This window comes from Hibiscus syriacus, unplaced genomic scaffold (genome assembly GCF_006381635.1).
Source record: "Hibiscus syriacus cultivar Baekdansim isolate YM2019G1 unplaced genomic scaffold, ASM638163v2 tig00109987_pilon, whole genome shotgun sequence".
NCBI classification, from domain to species: Eukaryota; Viridiplantae; Streptophyta; class Magnoliopsida; order Malvales; family Malvaceae; genus Hibiscus; species Hibiscus syriacus.
Window position 1 is genome coordinate 833,119 of NW_024062550.1, and position 15,446 is coordinate 848,564.

Consider the following 15,446-nt stretch of genomic DNA (forward strand, 5'->3'; position numbering starts at 1 on the left):
TCCCTGAAAATAAAACGTTGGGACGAAAATACTCCAAAAAATAGAATAGAGTATAAAATGATCATTTTGATAAATATTGGGGAGCTAATTTTGGTTTTATGCATTTTAATGTCACGTGTATTGAATGTGATTGTACGCATCTTTTATTTATTTATTTTTTATTATTATTATTATTATTATTATTATTATTTTACATGCGTTAAATTCAAGCAATAATATTTACAAAGTGTATATATTAGACGAGCTAAAATTAAATATTATGAGTAAGGGTGGGGTGGGGTCTACTATATGTTTCAAGGAATTTTTTTATCTCTGTACCCATCTCTTACGGATCCCTACGAGTTTAGATTAATCTCTATCCTAAAAAATAAATAAATATTTTTGAAATTAATACAACACTTAAAACTTGTAAGATATATCATATATGTTTAATCTTAACCATTTTTAATCTCAACAAATTATTGTATATTAAATGAGAAAAGATCTAAACTTTAATTTTAGTTCCTTTGAGATGTAACAGTGGCAACACGTAATCTCACGAATATTTTTCGGGGATCCCACGGTTATTTTTGTAAAACATCGAGGATTTATACGGTTATTTTTCGAGGATCCTCACGGTTATTCGCACGGGTACGGTTTGATTATCCACACAGTTCAGATATAGCAATCCTCGTCCCCATCCCATTTGAGCTTCGGGGATAAAACTTCCCCTATCCCCATCGACATCCCCATGGGTGAAGATTTCGGTTATTCTCCATCACTGTCGATTCAAATCTCCACAGTTTTCGATTTTTCCCACATGATTGTCACCCCTAATTATGAGGGAGAGAGTATCTAAGTCCAAAATAATTGAGATTTATTAAATATTTATTCTAAAAAATTAGAGAGAGAAAAAGTCTAAGTTTATTTAAATTTAAATTAATAGAGACTTAAATTATTATTAAATCCAATATTTTGGAGGAACAAAATACCCTCATAGGGATGGCAGAATGACCCAAACCCATGGAAACCTAAATTCTGGTCAAGTTTGGGTCGGGTAGGTTATCGGGATTTTTTTGGGTCGGGTTCAGGGACGGGACAATGTATCTCCGCCCCGATTATATATATATATATAAATATTTTATATTTATATATTAATTATATATATAATATTTTCAGGTTCGAGTTTGAGTATAATATTTCGGGTCGAGTTCGGGGACGGGGCAAAAAAAATCCCCGACGGAGACGCCCCGATAAAAAATCCGACGGGAATCGGGTCGGGGTCGAGAATGAAAATTCATTTTGGGTTCAGGGACAGGGCGAGCAAAACCCGCCCTAACCGCCCGGTTGCCATTCCTATACCCTCACACTCTATATGTACAGTCGTTTCAGATTGTTAATTGAGTTATAAAATTTTTAAGTAGATACTTTATTCTAATAAGTTGATTATTATAAAAATATTATAAATTAAATAAAAATATATAAAATTACCTTAGTTAGTCAAATATTATAACGATTAAACAAATTAAATTATAATTAAAACACTTGATGTAAAATATCGAAGGGAGTTTGGCCTTTACATGTAATTGGTATTGGTCCGTTTATTTCTGTTTATAGACCCCAAATAAACCGATTATTGTTTTTTGGGTTTTAATGGATAGTTTTTTTAATAGAAACAATTAATTTTATTCAAAATAAAAAATATCTCAAATTACAATAAAAAATTTATAATTATTATCGTAAATTAAGCACGTAATTAGGAAAATTTCATATAATCATTGAAATAAAATTAACAATTTAAGATCACATAAGGATTATACAAGGAAAAAGTAAATCTAACCAAGAAACTCGAATAAAGATAAATACAAACAGATCTGATCGCATTGGCAAATAAACTACAAAAGGAGATCAAACTATTGAAAGAACACCGACAAATCACAAATCAGACTCGAGCGGCATGAAAAACTATCCATTAACGCAAATCGAGTGTCCAAATCCAACCTGAGGGTCTAAAGCAAGGCAGATCAACAAGATATCAGATAAGCGCAATCTTGATCAGTCGTGGCGATGTCAAATCAATCCTTAGAAAAAAAACAAAAAAAAAAAGATCAAAGAATCGAAAAATATGTCAAAAAAACATAAGAACACGTGTCATAAAGATAGATGAAAAATGCAACAATTAAATTTATTGAAAAAAATAATAAAGATACGATATAGAAAAGAAAAAGACAATAAAGAATACCGACGGTCGACAACTAACATTAAAGTTAATGTCGCCATCGATCAATAAGGATGAAAAAAATACCTAAGCGAAGAGTTTTGATTATAATTTATATTCAACCATGTAGGGTTATTTTGAAATAAATCATATTTGGGTTGAGTCATAGTGACTTTTGTGAAATAAAAAGTCGGAATCATATTTATATATTTAGAAATAATTACAATAATGTATATATAATTTCTCTATTTTGTCAAAAAAAATTATTTATTCGTATGAGACCATGACAAGTCAAAATGAAACTTTATCCTAAAATTTAATATAAATTCAAAACGAATGGAACGTCATTAAATGTTGATCCAGTTTAATGAAGAGTTTAAGGCTTACTGTGAATCGATATTATTAATACATAGTTGGTGTTAATTAGGAATGATAATTTAATCTGAAATTGATAGATTTTGATTTTATCTGATTCAATAAGGTTATATTTTTAATAAAAAAAAAGAGTTCGGCTCGATTTTTTTAAATGAGTGAGGTTAGTTCGGGTGGAGTGTCAAAAAACTCTGACCTGATCTGATCTAACCCAAAGGTAAATGTGTACTTTTTTTCAAATTAATTTATGGATAATTACTATAATACCCATTTATCTATTATTTATTAACTAAATTCTTATTTTATATTTAGGTTAGATCGGATCAGATCGAATTCTGTTGAATGATATATTTTTTGATTAAGTCAGATTTAGGTAGAAGATGTATAATTTTCGGTTCAGTTCAAATTCAGACGGAAGATATATATATATTTGTAAATTTAACTTGATAAAAAAATTCTAAACACTACAAATGTTGTCACTAATAAATATTAATAACATAAAATTTTTATATGAGGTGGACGTAACTAAATAAATAGATAATTATCTAAAATAATAATAATTTATGTGTTCACTCTGGTGAATCCATCACCAATGTCAATGTACCGTCTGAATCACTCCGATTTCCTAATATTATAAAGGGTAAATTATACAAATGGTCATTAATATTTTGAATATATTTTAATTTCCCCCACCAAAGTTTCAAAAGTAAATTGGTCACTAAAATTATTGATTTGTAACAAAATGATCACTCTAATATCATCTCCGTTAAATTGATGACATGAAAATGTTAATAAAATGTTTAAAATTTACCCCTAAACTACTACTAAAACATCGAATAAGTCATTGAAGAGTAATTTTATATTGTAGTAATTTAGGGGTGAAATTAAATATCAACCATTTCAGTAGCGTCGCCAAGTCATCAATTTAACGGAAATAATGATAAAATGATCATTTTGTTACAAATCAATAACGTTAATGATCAATTTCTTACTTTTATAATTTTAGTGGGGAAAACAAAAACTTACTCAAATATTAATGACCATTTGTGTAGTTTATTCTATTACAAAAGCTCTCTCTACTGGCATTTTTCTAGGGATGGGTCACCCCTATAAACCGTGTAGCCTAACCACCCCAAATTCAACTTCTTAATCTAATCTATTAGTAGTATTGAAGTACATTAAATAAAACAAAGAAAAACCAATTAATCTAGTGCGATGAGATATTAGATTTAAGTAAGGATAGGAGTTCAAATCCTAGCGTTTTGTGTATGGAACAATATGGATTGGGAGGGTTACCCCCATAATGAGCCTTCATACATCGGGGTGAGCAAAACTCAACTCGATTCTAAAAACTAAATTTTCCGATTCGAATTGACTCAAGTTGCAATTCCATAAACTCGACTCGATTAAAAAAATTCAAATTCAAATTGAGTTGTAAAATGCAGCTCGAATAACTCAAAATTTTTACTAATTAGTGGATTTATTTTCAAGTTTGAGTCAAGTCCTTGGACTTTGTATGACATATGTATATCATATACGGAAAAAAATGAATAAATATATTTGTATTGTATATATGGTTATAGAAATTCACTTCAATTAGAATAAAATAATATTATAAATATTTAAAATTAAATTTAAATAAAAACTCAAAAAATCAACTTTACTCGAACTTTATAAATCCGACTCGAAAAAATTTCATATCAAGTCCGAGTTGTGAAATAGGACTCGTCAACTCGAATAACTAATTTTTTTTTATTCGACTCGATTCGATAATTAAAGAAATTATTATTATTCTTAAAAATTTTAAGTTTAAATACTAGTAACTATAGCAGAGTAATTAAACTAGTAGCGAAAGACAAATAGAGCTAAAATTATATATATATATATATATATATAAACCCTTAAATGGCTTGCATCCGTGAATAAAACATGTTTATTATCGAATCGTTAAGAGTGTTTAAAATAGATATTATTTTGTAATCATCTTAGCTTAATAAAAATATATTTTAAATTTGATTTTAAGGTTTAATTGGCACGTAAAATTTTTAGGCAAAAAGTCATCAAAGGCCCTGAACTTTTTTTAAAAAATCAATGTGACCATTGTATTGTTTTTTTCTCAATGTGGTCCTCCAACTTGAAAACAAACGTAATGTGATTCTTTGACCAACGTTTTTCGTCGTTAACCGTTACAATGCTGACATAACAGTTCACAGTGGTGATGTGGCAGTCACATCAGCACTAAAATGGTCAACGCCAAAAAACGTTGGTTAAAATGTCACATTGGGTTTGTGTTTTCTGAGTTGAAGCGTCACATTGAAAAAAAATAATACAAGGACCACACTGAATTTTTTTAAAGAGTACATAGGCCTTTGATGTATTTTTTTCCAATTTTCTATAATTCAAATTAAGTATTTTAACTTGATTTCTTGACTCGAATTGGTACATCAATTTGTTTTTCTTTTCAAAATGTTACTTATAATGAATGATGTATTTGAAATATGAAGTCAAGTTGAGACACCTATTTAAACCAGAAAATGAAGTTCACGTTTCTAATTGGATCAAAATAAAAGTTAAAGTATTAATTTAACATTGAGACAAAGATCAAGTACCAATTTGGATAAAAGAACTTAAGTACTAAATTGAATCTTGAAACGAAGTTCATATACCATTTAGTCCTTCAATAAATGAATGGAATTGGAAATTCGATTCAAAATGGGCTTCTGAGACTGTGGATAGAAGAACTTCATTAGTCGCGTGACAACAAAAACTAAGGGTAAACTATGTATTTAGTACCTAAATTATTAGTTTTGATCTATTTTAGTATCTAAACTTTTAGTTTTTTTCAAAATCATACATAATATTTAGTTTTTTTTCATTTTAGTACCCACAATTAAAAACTTCACATGCTTAGTACCTAAACTATCAGTTTTGATCTGTTTTAGTACCTAAACTTCACTTTTTTAATACTTAATGTTAAATTTAGAATGGATACTAAAATGAAATAAAAAATAAATTTTAAGTATGATTTTTGAAAAAAAAAGGGAAGCTTATGCACTATAATAGACCAAAACTAATAATTTAATAACCAAACATGTGAAAATACTAGACTAAAAATAACTTAATTACAGTACATGAATTAATTTCACAAATATAAGCATGGTACAGGGTCTAATCCAATAATATGACCTAAAATGGCTGGCCTTTTTCGACTGCAAGCTTCGAAGTGACCAGTGTTCAAAACAACACTAATAAATTAGGGTAAAGTACAAAACAATCATTAAATTTCTTAAATCTTTAAAATATCAAGTTTCTTCATTATTATATAAATTTTGAAAGTTGAATTATTACAATCCTGGGTCCGTCTTCAATCTCCGATTCCCATTTCCCTTCAATTTCCTGCCATTGTTCTTATTTTATTCACCTTGTTTTTCGATATATATATATAGATATATATATATATATATAAAGTCTTCTCTTTCTTTGGGCATCCTTCAAATTCATTTTACTCTCTTCGTTTTCCTTCTTTTTAACGTTTGAATCTCGCTTGGAATTTCGACATGAATGAGAGGAAAGCGTGGGTGGTCTTAGCAGGGTGGAAGTGGTAAATAGCAGAGGCTGTTCAAATTTGTTCGTTGGGTTCTCTTCTTCAGCGCCATCAGCAAATACAAATTCCCAGGCGTTCGAACCAATGTCCCTGTCCCCTGTTGCTGCTGCTTCTCTCGGCCATGAACCGGAACCGGTGCCGGTTCGATCTATCGGTCCATTCTCCGGTCTGGTCATTTGCGTCACTGGCTTGTCCAAAGGTTGGTCGTCTTGTTTAATCAGTCTGGGTAATTTTTACAGTGCACTGTTGTTTGAGTGTAATTGAATCTGGGAACTTCAATTTTGATTTAACCTAGCTTTTTTTCCCTATATTATATGTTAAAATTTTGGGTTTGTTTTTGATTTGTTCAGAAGCAAGGAAACAAGTTATGGAAGCAACTGAGAGATTAGGTGGTCAATATAGTGCAAGCTTGCATCCTCAATGTACCCATCTGGTGGTTCAAATATCCTTTTTTATTTCTTTTTTTTAAATTGCTTTAAATTTTGGCATCACCTGAAACTTGGCTAAAGAATTGGTTGAAAAGTCTTATGTTTGGATTGTGTTGAATTTTTCTTTCTATTTCTTGTATCTCAAAAGTCTAAATTGTTGATTCTTGAAGTTGATGGAGCCGTTTACATGACATGGATGCCCTTTCACCATTAGTTTTTTTTTTTGGATTGAGTCTGCTGGTGAGATTAGATTTGGTATGTTTGACAAAGTTAGGATGAATAGTGTTGATTGTAAAGTGTGAGGTTATGGGGCTGTAGGAGGTGGTGGTACGCGGTTTATTCCTTTTGATTTGGGCGGAGAGTCATAGTCGGTTTTTTTTTTGGAGAGCTACGGGTCTTAAATGAGTCTGGCTCGAAGAGAGAGAGTTTGGAGGGTATTAAGCCCAAGAAGAGTGGTGAAGAAGACGAATGGTCTTGTCAAGGGTTTATGGTGAGGATGATCTCGGAGGCCTCGTCATAGGTTTCTCCGGAGGCTTTGATAGACGGAGGGGTTGCTGCTCGCGGAGGAGTATCTCCGGAGGTATAACAAATAGTATGTTTATGATGATGATGGTAACATTTCATATAGGATGTATGTGTATTGTTTCTACTGGTGCAATAGTTCTGTTGACCTTAATCTTAGTTACAGCTTTAGCGGACGTAAGTTTGATCATGCTCTTAAACACGGATCGAGAAACAGCCTGTTCGTCGTTACACTTGGATGGTTTGTGGACAGCGTCAAGATGAATGGTAAGTTTAGGATACTTCTTGATTCATGGTTCCCCATTGTGATATGTTTGTGTTCGTCGTTCATGCTTCCCTAGAGTTAGAAATAAGAATATGATACCTTATGCTACCAGCTACAGAAATACAATGTTATATGCTTTACTGATATGGTCGTCTATGAAGCATCCGGTTATTGTTAAGTGACGGTTTTCGAACTCTTAATCGCAATCCCCAACTGACTTTTTTCTCTCTTAATTTTGATAAAGACAGAAGAGTGTTCATCTTTGTTAGTTAAGGCGCTTTGAGAAAGGTAAGTGAATCACCTTTTCTTTTTGCATTTACTGCAGTAAGGTTAAGTGAATCACTCTATACTGTGAAGGGTGTTGGAGATCATGGCACACGCGTAGATGAGTTGAACCGGCTTGTGCCTACTGCTTCGGAAAGTTCATGTCTTCCTTCCGGTTTTCATGATGCTAAGAAGATTGACATGGTAGAAAAACAACATGCAAGATTTTCTAGAAGTGACCCGAAAAATAGTATGTACTCGATGCTGTCTGGTCATACCCTGTATATAGATTCCGATATTTCAGATGAGCTACGGAATAAGGTAACATCTCACATATTGCTTATGCTCAAATGTAACTGTAGTAATTAACTCATCATTTTACTTATGCTCAAATGCCTGCTTTTAGCAACTCCTTGAGAGATTTAACACTTTGATAGGTTCTTGAGGCAGCATCTAAAGAAGGGGCCACAGTTGTAGATCGATGGTTTGTCGGTTGTAGTGCAAGTCATGTAGTGTGTGAACGGAATTCTATCCATCGATATATCGGCCATTCTAACAACATTGTTACAGTGAGTTCTTCTGCATTGCATTTTGTGCGATCATCATGATGGGTTTGATTCTTACATTGTTTTCGTTTCTCCCTGTTTTGCCGTGGTCATCACCAACAAAATGCAATCATGCGTGACAACTTATAAGAATAATCTATGCTTTGTTATACTTAAACTGATTTGATATTTAATATGTCTCAGCCGTTGTGGGTCCTGAAAACATCGAAGGATCGATTTGTGCCGAGACTTGTTCACATGTCTGCCGATTTGGCTAGGCAGATTGGAACGTTTCTCGAAACTTCTCGGAATGGCACTGCAGGAGAGGTACTGTTTTATTCTTATGGCACTTGAAAACTCATTTAAGAAAATAGATTTCACAATATCAAAGCATCCATGGTATTCCTTTCCTGTGATGCTGAATAGGATCAAGAATGAATAATTGGATCAGAAAGATCAAAATGGATTCGATCATTAGAAACAAATTCGGAGGTAGATGGATGAACGGAAGATTATAGTTTAGCAATGATTGATGATTTATCTATGATAAATTCTCCTATTCATAAGCTCATTCTTGCATGGATTCGGAAACTGATTTTTTCTCCTTAAGCGATTGAGTATTGGACCTTTTCCATGTCAACTCATCAGTTTCTGCTAAATACATTCAGCTTAGTTTTATGCTTATCTGTTGTTTTAATAGGAAAATAATGCGGTTAACTTCTCTCAAGATACTCCGAGCTTCAGAACTAATGCAAGCCATGAAGAAAGGAAGCAGATTGTACATTTAGCCAAAACCGGGGTTAGAAATCGTCGCAATCGTCGAATGCAGGTAAGTGATTAATCATGTATATGCCCTTTGGGTTTCATTCTAATGTCGGCTTAACTCGTCCGATAAGAGCTTCGGCCATTTGAAACCATTCCTTGTTCTGGAAGTAAACTTGAAGGTACTAACGGGGTTAGCTCAAAACGGAGTTCGATTAAGTTGTCCGTTTTTGACAATCGGTTATTCCTACATTTCATATCATAGCATGTAAACTTGGACTTGGAGGGGTCTTATCTTACGGCATTCATGCAACGCGAGTTGCAGAAGCCAAACGAATTATTACCGCTTCATCAGATATATGTGTGAGAGCGCTCAAGCACAATCGTGTTTATGGAACATGCTTATTTATCTATAAAGAAGACTTCAGTGGAATGATTTTAAATGTATTATTATTATTATTATGAATTACTGCATTTCCTTGAACATCTGTTTGCTTCTCAGACTTGTCAAATCCCAATTCGGCCGATAAGCCCGAGCAGTCTTCTGGATTCGATTTGCTGGTCAATATCTGAGCCAACTTCAACCGCTTCAATTTTCACAGACTCTTGTAGTGGCGGAGATGCTAGTGAGCATCAATCGGAATTCTTTGATGCTAATGGAGATGGCAAGGATTCCGGGGCCTCATTTACGAACTCAACTCGGTCTCTTACAGAAAGGTCTTCATTCTCTCTACTATGAGATTTGTCTCATTTATTTGGTTACCGTTTTCATGTCTTACGATTATCTGCTCCGCAACTTATTCGCAGCGAGAAAAACGAGTTGATATTCAAAAACCACTTCCTGACCATACTATTTCCCGTCGACCGCTTTTCCGAGATGGGACCTTCTGCACGGACATTTTTCAGCGACAACGGCTTTACATGTTTGCAGGTTTTGGACTATATCTATACCTTTTATCTGGTATGACTCGAGCCATTGGCACATGGTTAGTACAACATGTTCAAATATTACATAATGGATTGAATCCTTTGTTTGCATGCATTGCTGCTGTTGTGTAGGAGAACATGTCGGGTCATGAGATAGAGGCCGCTATTCACACGGACTCGAGGCATGCCGGGTGGCTTCGAGCGGCGTACTCGAGCAAAGAGACGGCCGAACGCGGCGGGAATGCGATTTTCAAACGGATCGACTTCTTAGGAAGTCGTCGAAGCTTCGAAATGTTGAAGCGTGTTAGCGGGGATAATAACAGTAACGTATATGAGCTTTTGATTAGAGCCTAAAATGCCATGCATCATATGTAGCAGTATTGATAATGGATTGAATCTTCGGTCATAGCAATTAACATTTGGATAATACCACTCCGTTGGCAAATAACATTTGGATTAGTACTTAAACTTTTAAATTTTTTAAATCATACCTGACGTTTAATTTTATTTCATTTTAGTAACTCACTTTTAAAAACTTAACGAGTTTAAAACCTAAACTATCAGTATTGGTATGTTTAGTACCTAAGCTTTAATTTTTTTTTAAAAAACTTAACGTTAAATTTTAAATGGTGGTATTGAACAAAAACTAAATTTTTTTAATGATGAATACTAAAATGAAACAAAAATTAAACTTTAACTATGAATTTAAAAAAATTAAAAGTTTAAGTACTAAAAAAGATCGAAACTATGGTTTATATATACCTATAATGGATCAAATAATTAAGATTTTTTTTGGATAGGTCCAATGTGGTTCTTTTTTCGCCTGGGGCAAATTGGTTTATTATTTAACCCAATAAGACATATAGAAGTTTATTTTGGGATTTACGATATTTGTTATAGTGACCGAAACTCATAATGTTGAGATGACGAGTTTAAATAAAAATATTTTTTATTCAAATATTTTATCCCGATGTGATGAAATTTAATAAAAAATTATATTTTGTTAGAAATTGTTATCTCGACGTGATGAGTTTCTTGAAATGTCGTAAATCCCAAAATAATACCTTGATGTAACGAGTTTCTTGAACACTGTAGCAAATATTGTAGATTCCGAATAAACTTTCGCATGTCACTATTTTTTTTTATGGTTTTGCCCTATTGGGCCAAAAAAACCGCCCAATGTGTCCAGATAACCCATCCAAATCGAATTCATCTTCAACAAAGAGTAGGATCATCATCTTTGAGGTTTCTACTTCTACTAGGGTTTTTCTTTTTCTTCATTCTATTCCTCTCCATCTATCTTCCTATTTTCCCAACTAAAATGACGAAATTCAGGAAGCTTAACCGACCCACCGGTCATCGTATGTCCATGCTCAGGTTCTTCACTTTCCCTTTTTGAATTTAAAAACTTGATTGCATTTTCTCTCTTATTTTTATTCATTTTGTCTCTTTTTTATCTTTGATTGCAGAACAATGGTTTCCCAGCTGGTGAAGCACGAGCGCATTGAAACTACCGTTGCCAAGGTTACTTTCTTTTCAGGTTTATTTGATTAATCTTTCTGATTTCTTTGATTGTAAGATCTTTTTCTGTTGTTGGGTTTCGCTTTACTGTCATTAGAATCTCGGTTTTGTTTGTTTTACCTGAATTTATTTAATTTTTGTTGCTCATTGTATTGCAGGCAAAGGAGGTCCGGCGACTTGCTGATAACATGGTACAGCTTGGGAAAGAGGTATTTCAAGCTTATTGTTTATATATTCTACCATTTTGTTTTTACTTTTAATCAATCTGGTACAAAATGTTCATTGCCGTGTTATGATAGTTGCAAAAGTTTGATAAATTGAATGACCATTTTGTAACTTTTGAAAGTTTGATTATCAGAATGATCATTTGAGCATAATTAAATGACCTCTGGTGGTGTACTTTACCCTTTAGTCAACATAGCACAATTGCGCTTCCTTTCTAATGGTGATATGATTAGTTTTTTCAGGCCTGTAAATGAGTGTTGTTCCTTTCTAATGGTGATATGATTAGTTTTTTCAAATGGTGGCGCGGCATTTGTCGGTTTCGGGTTTGATATACAATTTGGAAATTATTTAAGCAAATCTAGTTTCCATTTGTTGCCTCTGTTGAAGTAATTCATAGGATTTTAGGTTTAACTTCAGTCTCAAATATCAGAAGCACCAAGGATTGCTTGTCCTGAATCTTTCTCGAGAATTACATATAGTTGACGTCCAAATATTTCCATCAGCATGGGGAAATGGTAAATTAGCATGAAATTTCAATGTTTGCTTGATGTTGGTTTTTAAGTTGCCTCTCGGAACTCTGCAAATTTGGACGTGTCATGTTGTAGTTGTCGCCTATATCTTGGTTGTTACATTGATCAACGATTAATGAGAATACGTGTGAGTGGTTAATGATATTGGTCTGGTTTTTAAATGCTAGGTAGGCTCATAGAACCTATCTTAGTTGTTATGGTCGTCCGAGAATATCTTGGTCTCGTTTCTGATTTTTCAACGTTGCATTGTTCCTTTTTTGAATTCTTAAAGGGTTCGCTGTCTGCTGCAAGGCGTGCTGCTGCTTTTGTCCGGGGGGATGATGCTATTCACAAGCTATTTACCGAACTGGCATATCGATACAAGTGAATTCTCCACCAGTTTTGCCCCTTTTTTTACTGTTATGTCATATTGATCCAATCCTATGTGTTACAGAGACAGAGCGGGTGGATATACTAGACTGCTTCGAACTCGCATACGAGTTGGTGATGCTGCACCGATGGCTTATATCGAGTAAGACTACTAGATCTCATAGGCCTTATTGCACTAAGCCCGATTTCCTAGTTTCATTTTTTTTAGCTTAGTGCCATGTAAATAAACTAAAATTATGAACGTTATCTAAGAAACATCGGTACGTCCCAGAATTCATAACATAGTTAAAAACATCGATACGTTCCCACATGCATAACATACTTCAAAAGGTCGATATGTTCCCGCATGCATAACATGCCTAAAAACATCGATACTTTACCGCATGCATAACATGCCTAAAAACATCGATACTTGACCGCATGCCTAACATACTTAAAAACATTAAAATGTTCAACAGCAGTACATCGATACGTTCCAGAATGCATAACATAGTTAAAAACATCGATACGTTCCCACATGCACAACATACTTCAAAAAGTCGATATGTTCCCGCATGCATGCATAACATACCTAAAAACATCGATACTTTACCGCATGCATAACATACATAAACAGTTGTTTTTCTCAGTGCTCTTTTTCTTTCATTAGTGAATTTCTTATCTGCTTGTGGTTTTTTCCGATTCGGGTTCTTCACGTAAAATCTTGGTGTTTCTTTTTATTTCGCGAAAGTTATAGCATACAATCTTTTTTCAATGATGATTTTTCTTGCACATTTGAACAGGTTTATTGACAGGGAAAATGAGCTTAGACAGTCTAAGCCGCCAACTCCACCGCCACCACCGAGACCTACACTTGATCCATGGACGAGATCACGGCTTAGCCGGCAGTTTGCACCCCCGAAAGAGGAGAAAAACTCCGCCGAATCCGAGATATAAACCGGGAGCCCTTGTTCTCGGTGTTTTAATAATTTTTTTACAGACACAGTAGATTCAAGCAACTGGTGAAAATTTGTCTTGCCATTGTCTACATTTGAAGTAGATACTAGTAATTTTTTGGGGTAAATTACGCATATAGTACTTAAACTATCCGTTTTGATATGTTTTAGTATCTAAACATTCAGTTTTTTCAAAACCATATTTAATGTTTAGTTTATATTTTATTTTAGTATCCTGTCATTAGCGTTTAGTACTTAAACTATTAGTTTGGTTTGTTTTAGTATTTAAGCTTTCAATTTTGTTCAAAATTTAATGTTAAATTTAGAATGGGGGAACTAAAATAAAATAAAAATTGAATTTTAGGTATGATTTTGACAAAATTAAAAGTTTAGATATTGAAATGGATCAAAATTAATAATTTAGGTATTAAATGTAAAATTTACCCATCCCCTGAAATGACAGTATATCTAATAATAATATTTATATCGATAAAATCAAATTAAAAGTAAATGATATAATTAATAATTTTTATTTAATGATCAAAATTAAATAAGGGTGTGTTTGTTTCATGTAAATAAGTTTACGAAAAATGTTTTTAATGTTTGGTTTAGGGTTGTAAATGAGACGAGACAGATCATGAGCTACTCGATATTGACTCGATCAAGGCTCGATAAATACTCGGATCGAATGTACTCGACTCGAGCTCGACTCGAATTCTTAACGAGTCGAAACGAGAACGAGTCGAAATGAGCTACTCGATATTTGACTCGAAAAGCTCGTGAACAACTCGAAAATATAATATATTAAAATTTTATTTTTTTAGAAATAAATTATTAATAATATTAATATTTATGTATTGATTTTTTTATAAAAAAAATACAGTAAGATTTCTTGTATTTAAGGTTTATGTTCGAGTTTGAGTTTGAGGCTTCAATCGAGTTAAGTTTAAGAGTTCTTTTTTCATTTCGAGCCTTTTCGAGCTGCTCACGAGCTTCAGTTTAGGATTTCGAGTTCGAGTCGAGCTTGAAAATTTTAAACTAGCGAGTTTTTAAGTCGAGTCGAGCTTCATTTCAAAGTTTTCGAGTCGAGTCGAGCTCTGCAATACTCAAACTCGACTCGGTTCATTTACACCCCTAGTTTGGTTGAAGTAAAATATAAAGTCAATATAAATTACTAGTCAATTGAAAAAACACGCTATTCTCCATAGAATGACTTACCCTTTTATTTCCGGTAAATTGTTTTACACGCCTTTTTACTTCATATGGACAGCATCTGTTGCTTCAAAAGCATTCAAAACTCCTGTAAAAACAATGTTACATCAATGTTGTTAATAACAATGTTGGCTTGAAATTATATTCGTCCCCGTATATGAGTTAAAGATATCACATCAATCGAATAAAACATTTACGGTCTGAAAACCGATAAAATTTTGTTTCCTTTAAGTTCGACATTAAAAATATTTAATATATATAAACACTATTCATTCATCATATGATAAAAAAGAGTTTAGACATATTTGAATCAGAGTCCCAAAATATAAATATGTACATGCCAACTCAGGAACATCAAAAACATCAAAAAGATATCATACTGATTTTTGGCTATCTGAACTGATTTTCAAAATATGTAAAATGTCATGTATGGCTCCTCACTTGGCTGACTTCTCTTTATCTACGTGTAAACCAATCACACATTAAGTTTTTTACGAAGCGACATAAAAACATACTTAAAATAATTAACATATACAATAAATCATTTCATATATAAACATCATAAAAATAAAACATTTATATAGTTTACATCTAATCAAATATTCGAAATAAAAAAAAATTATAAAAATTTGACAATTCACTACACTGAGTCATTCTAAATTGTACTTTTCTATTTCAGATCATATCATTTTCATATTTTATTCAAATCATATATTTTACTTTACCCACAATATTTTTCATGAGAATATATGATATGAGAGTCAGATA

At 32.8% G+C, this 15,446-nt stretch overlaps 2 protein-coding genes and 1 long non-coding RNA gene across 4 annotated transcripts; 2 read left to right on the forward strand and 1 right to left on the reverse strand.

Moving 5' to 3' along the window:
* The first annotated feature begins 6,117 nt into the window (after positions 1–6,117).
* LOC120211868 lies at positions 6,118–10,322 on the forward strand. Of its 2 annotated transcripts, none has more exons than XM_039210335.1 (10): positions 6,118–6,372; positions 6,524–6,615; positions 7,288–7,390; positions 7,714–7,973; positions 8,090–8,221; positions 8,402–8,524; positions 8,898–9,026; positions 9,462–9,676; positions 9,767–9,920; positions 10,019–10,322. In XM_039210335.1, exons 1-10 carry the CDS (start codon positions 6,258–6,260, stop codon positions 10,238–10,240), a joined length of 1,545 nt encoding a protein of 514 aa, XP_039066266.1. In that variant the 5' UTR covers positions 6,118–6,257; the 3' UTR covers positions 10,241–10,322. The 2 variants fall into 2 exon arrangements, with proteins under 2 accessions (XP_039066266.1, XP_039066267.1); XM_039210336.1 differs by having other exon boundaries at positions 6,119–6,372; positions 9,767–9,890.
* LOC120211872 lies at positions 6,429–12,849 on the reverse strand. Its single transcript, XR_005524642.1, has 4 exons — positions 12,813–12,849; positions 12,681–12,778; positions 10,568–10,577; positions 6,429–6,439 (listed from the first exon to the last, which is right to left on the reverse strand). It is a non-coding gene; the product is annotated as an uncharacterized LOC120211872 (long non-coding RNA).
* Positions 11,115–13,598, forward strand: LOC120211869 (50S ribosomal protein L17-like). The gene is made up of 6 exons (XM_039210337.1): positions 11,115–11,263; positions 11,356–11,410; positions 11,566–11,616; positions 12,434–12,525; positions 12,596–12,673; positions 13,314–13,598. Exons 1-6 carry the CDS (start codon positions 11,208–11,210, stop codon positions 13,465–13,467), a joined length of 486 nt encoding a protein of 161 aa, XP_039066268.1. The 5' UTR covers positions 11,115–11,207; the 3' UTR covers positions 13,468–13,598.
* The last annotated feature ends 1,848 nt before the right edge of the window (positions 13,599–15,446 follow it).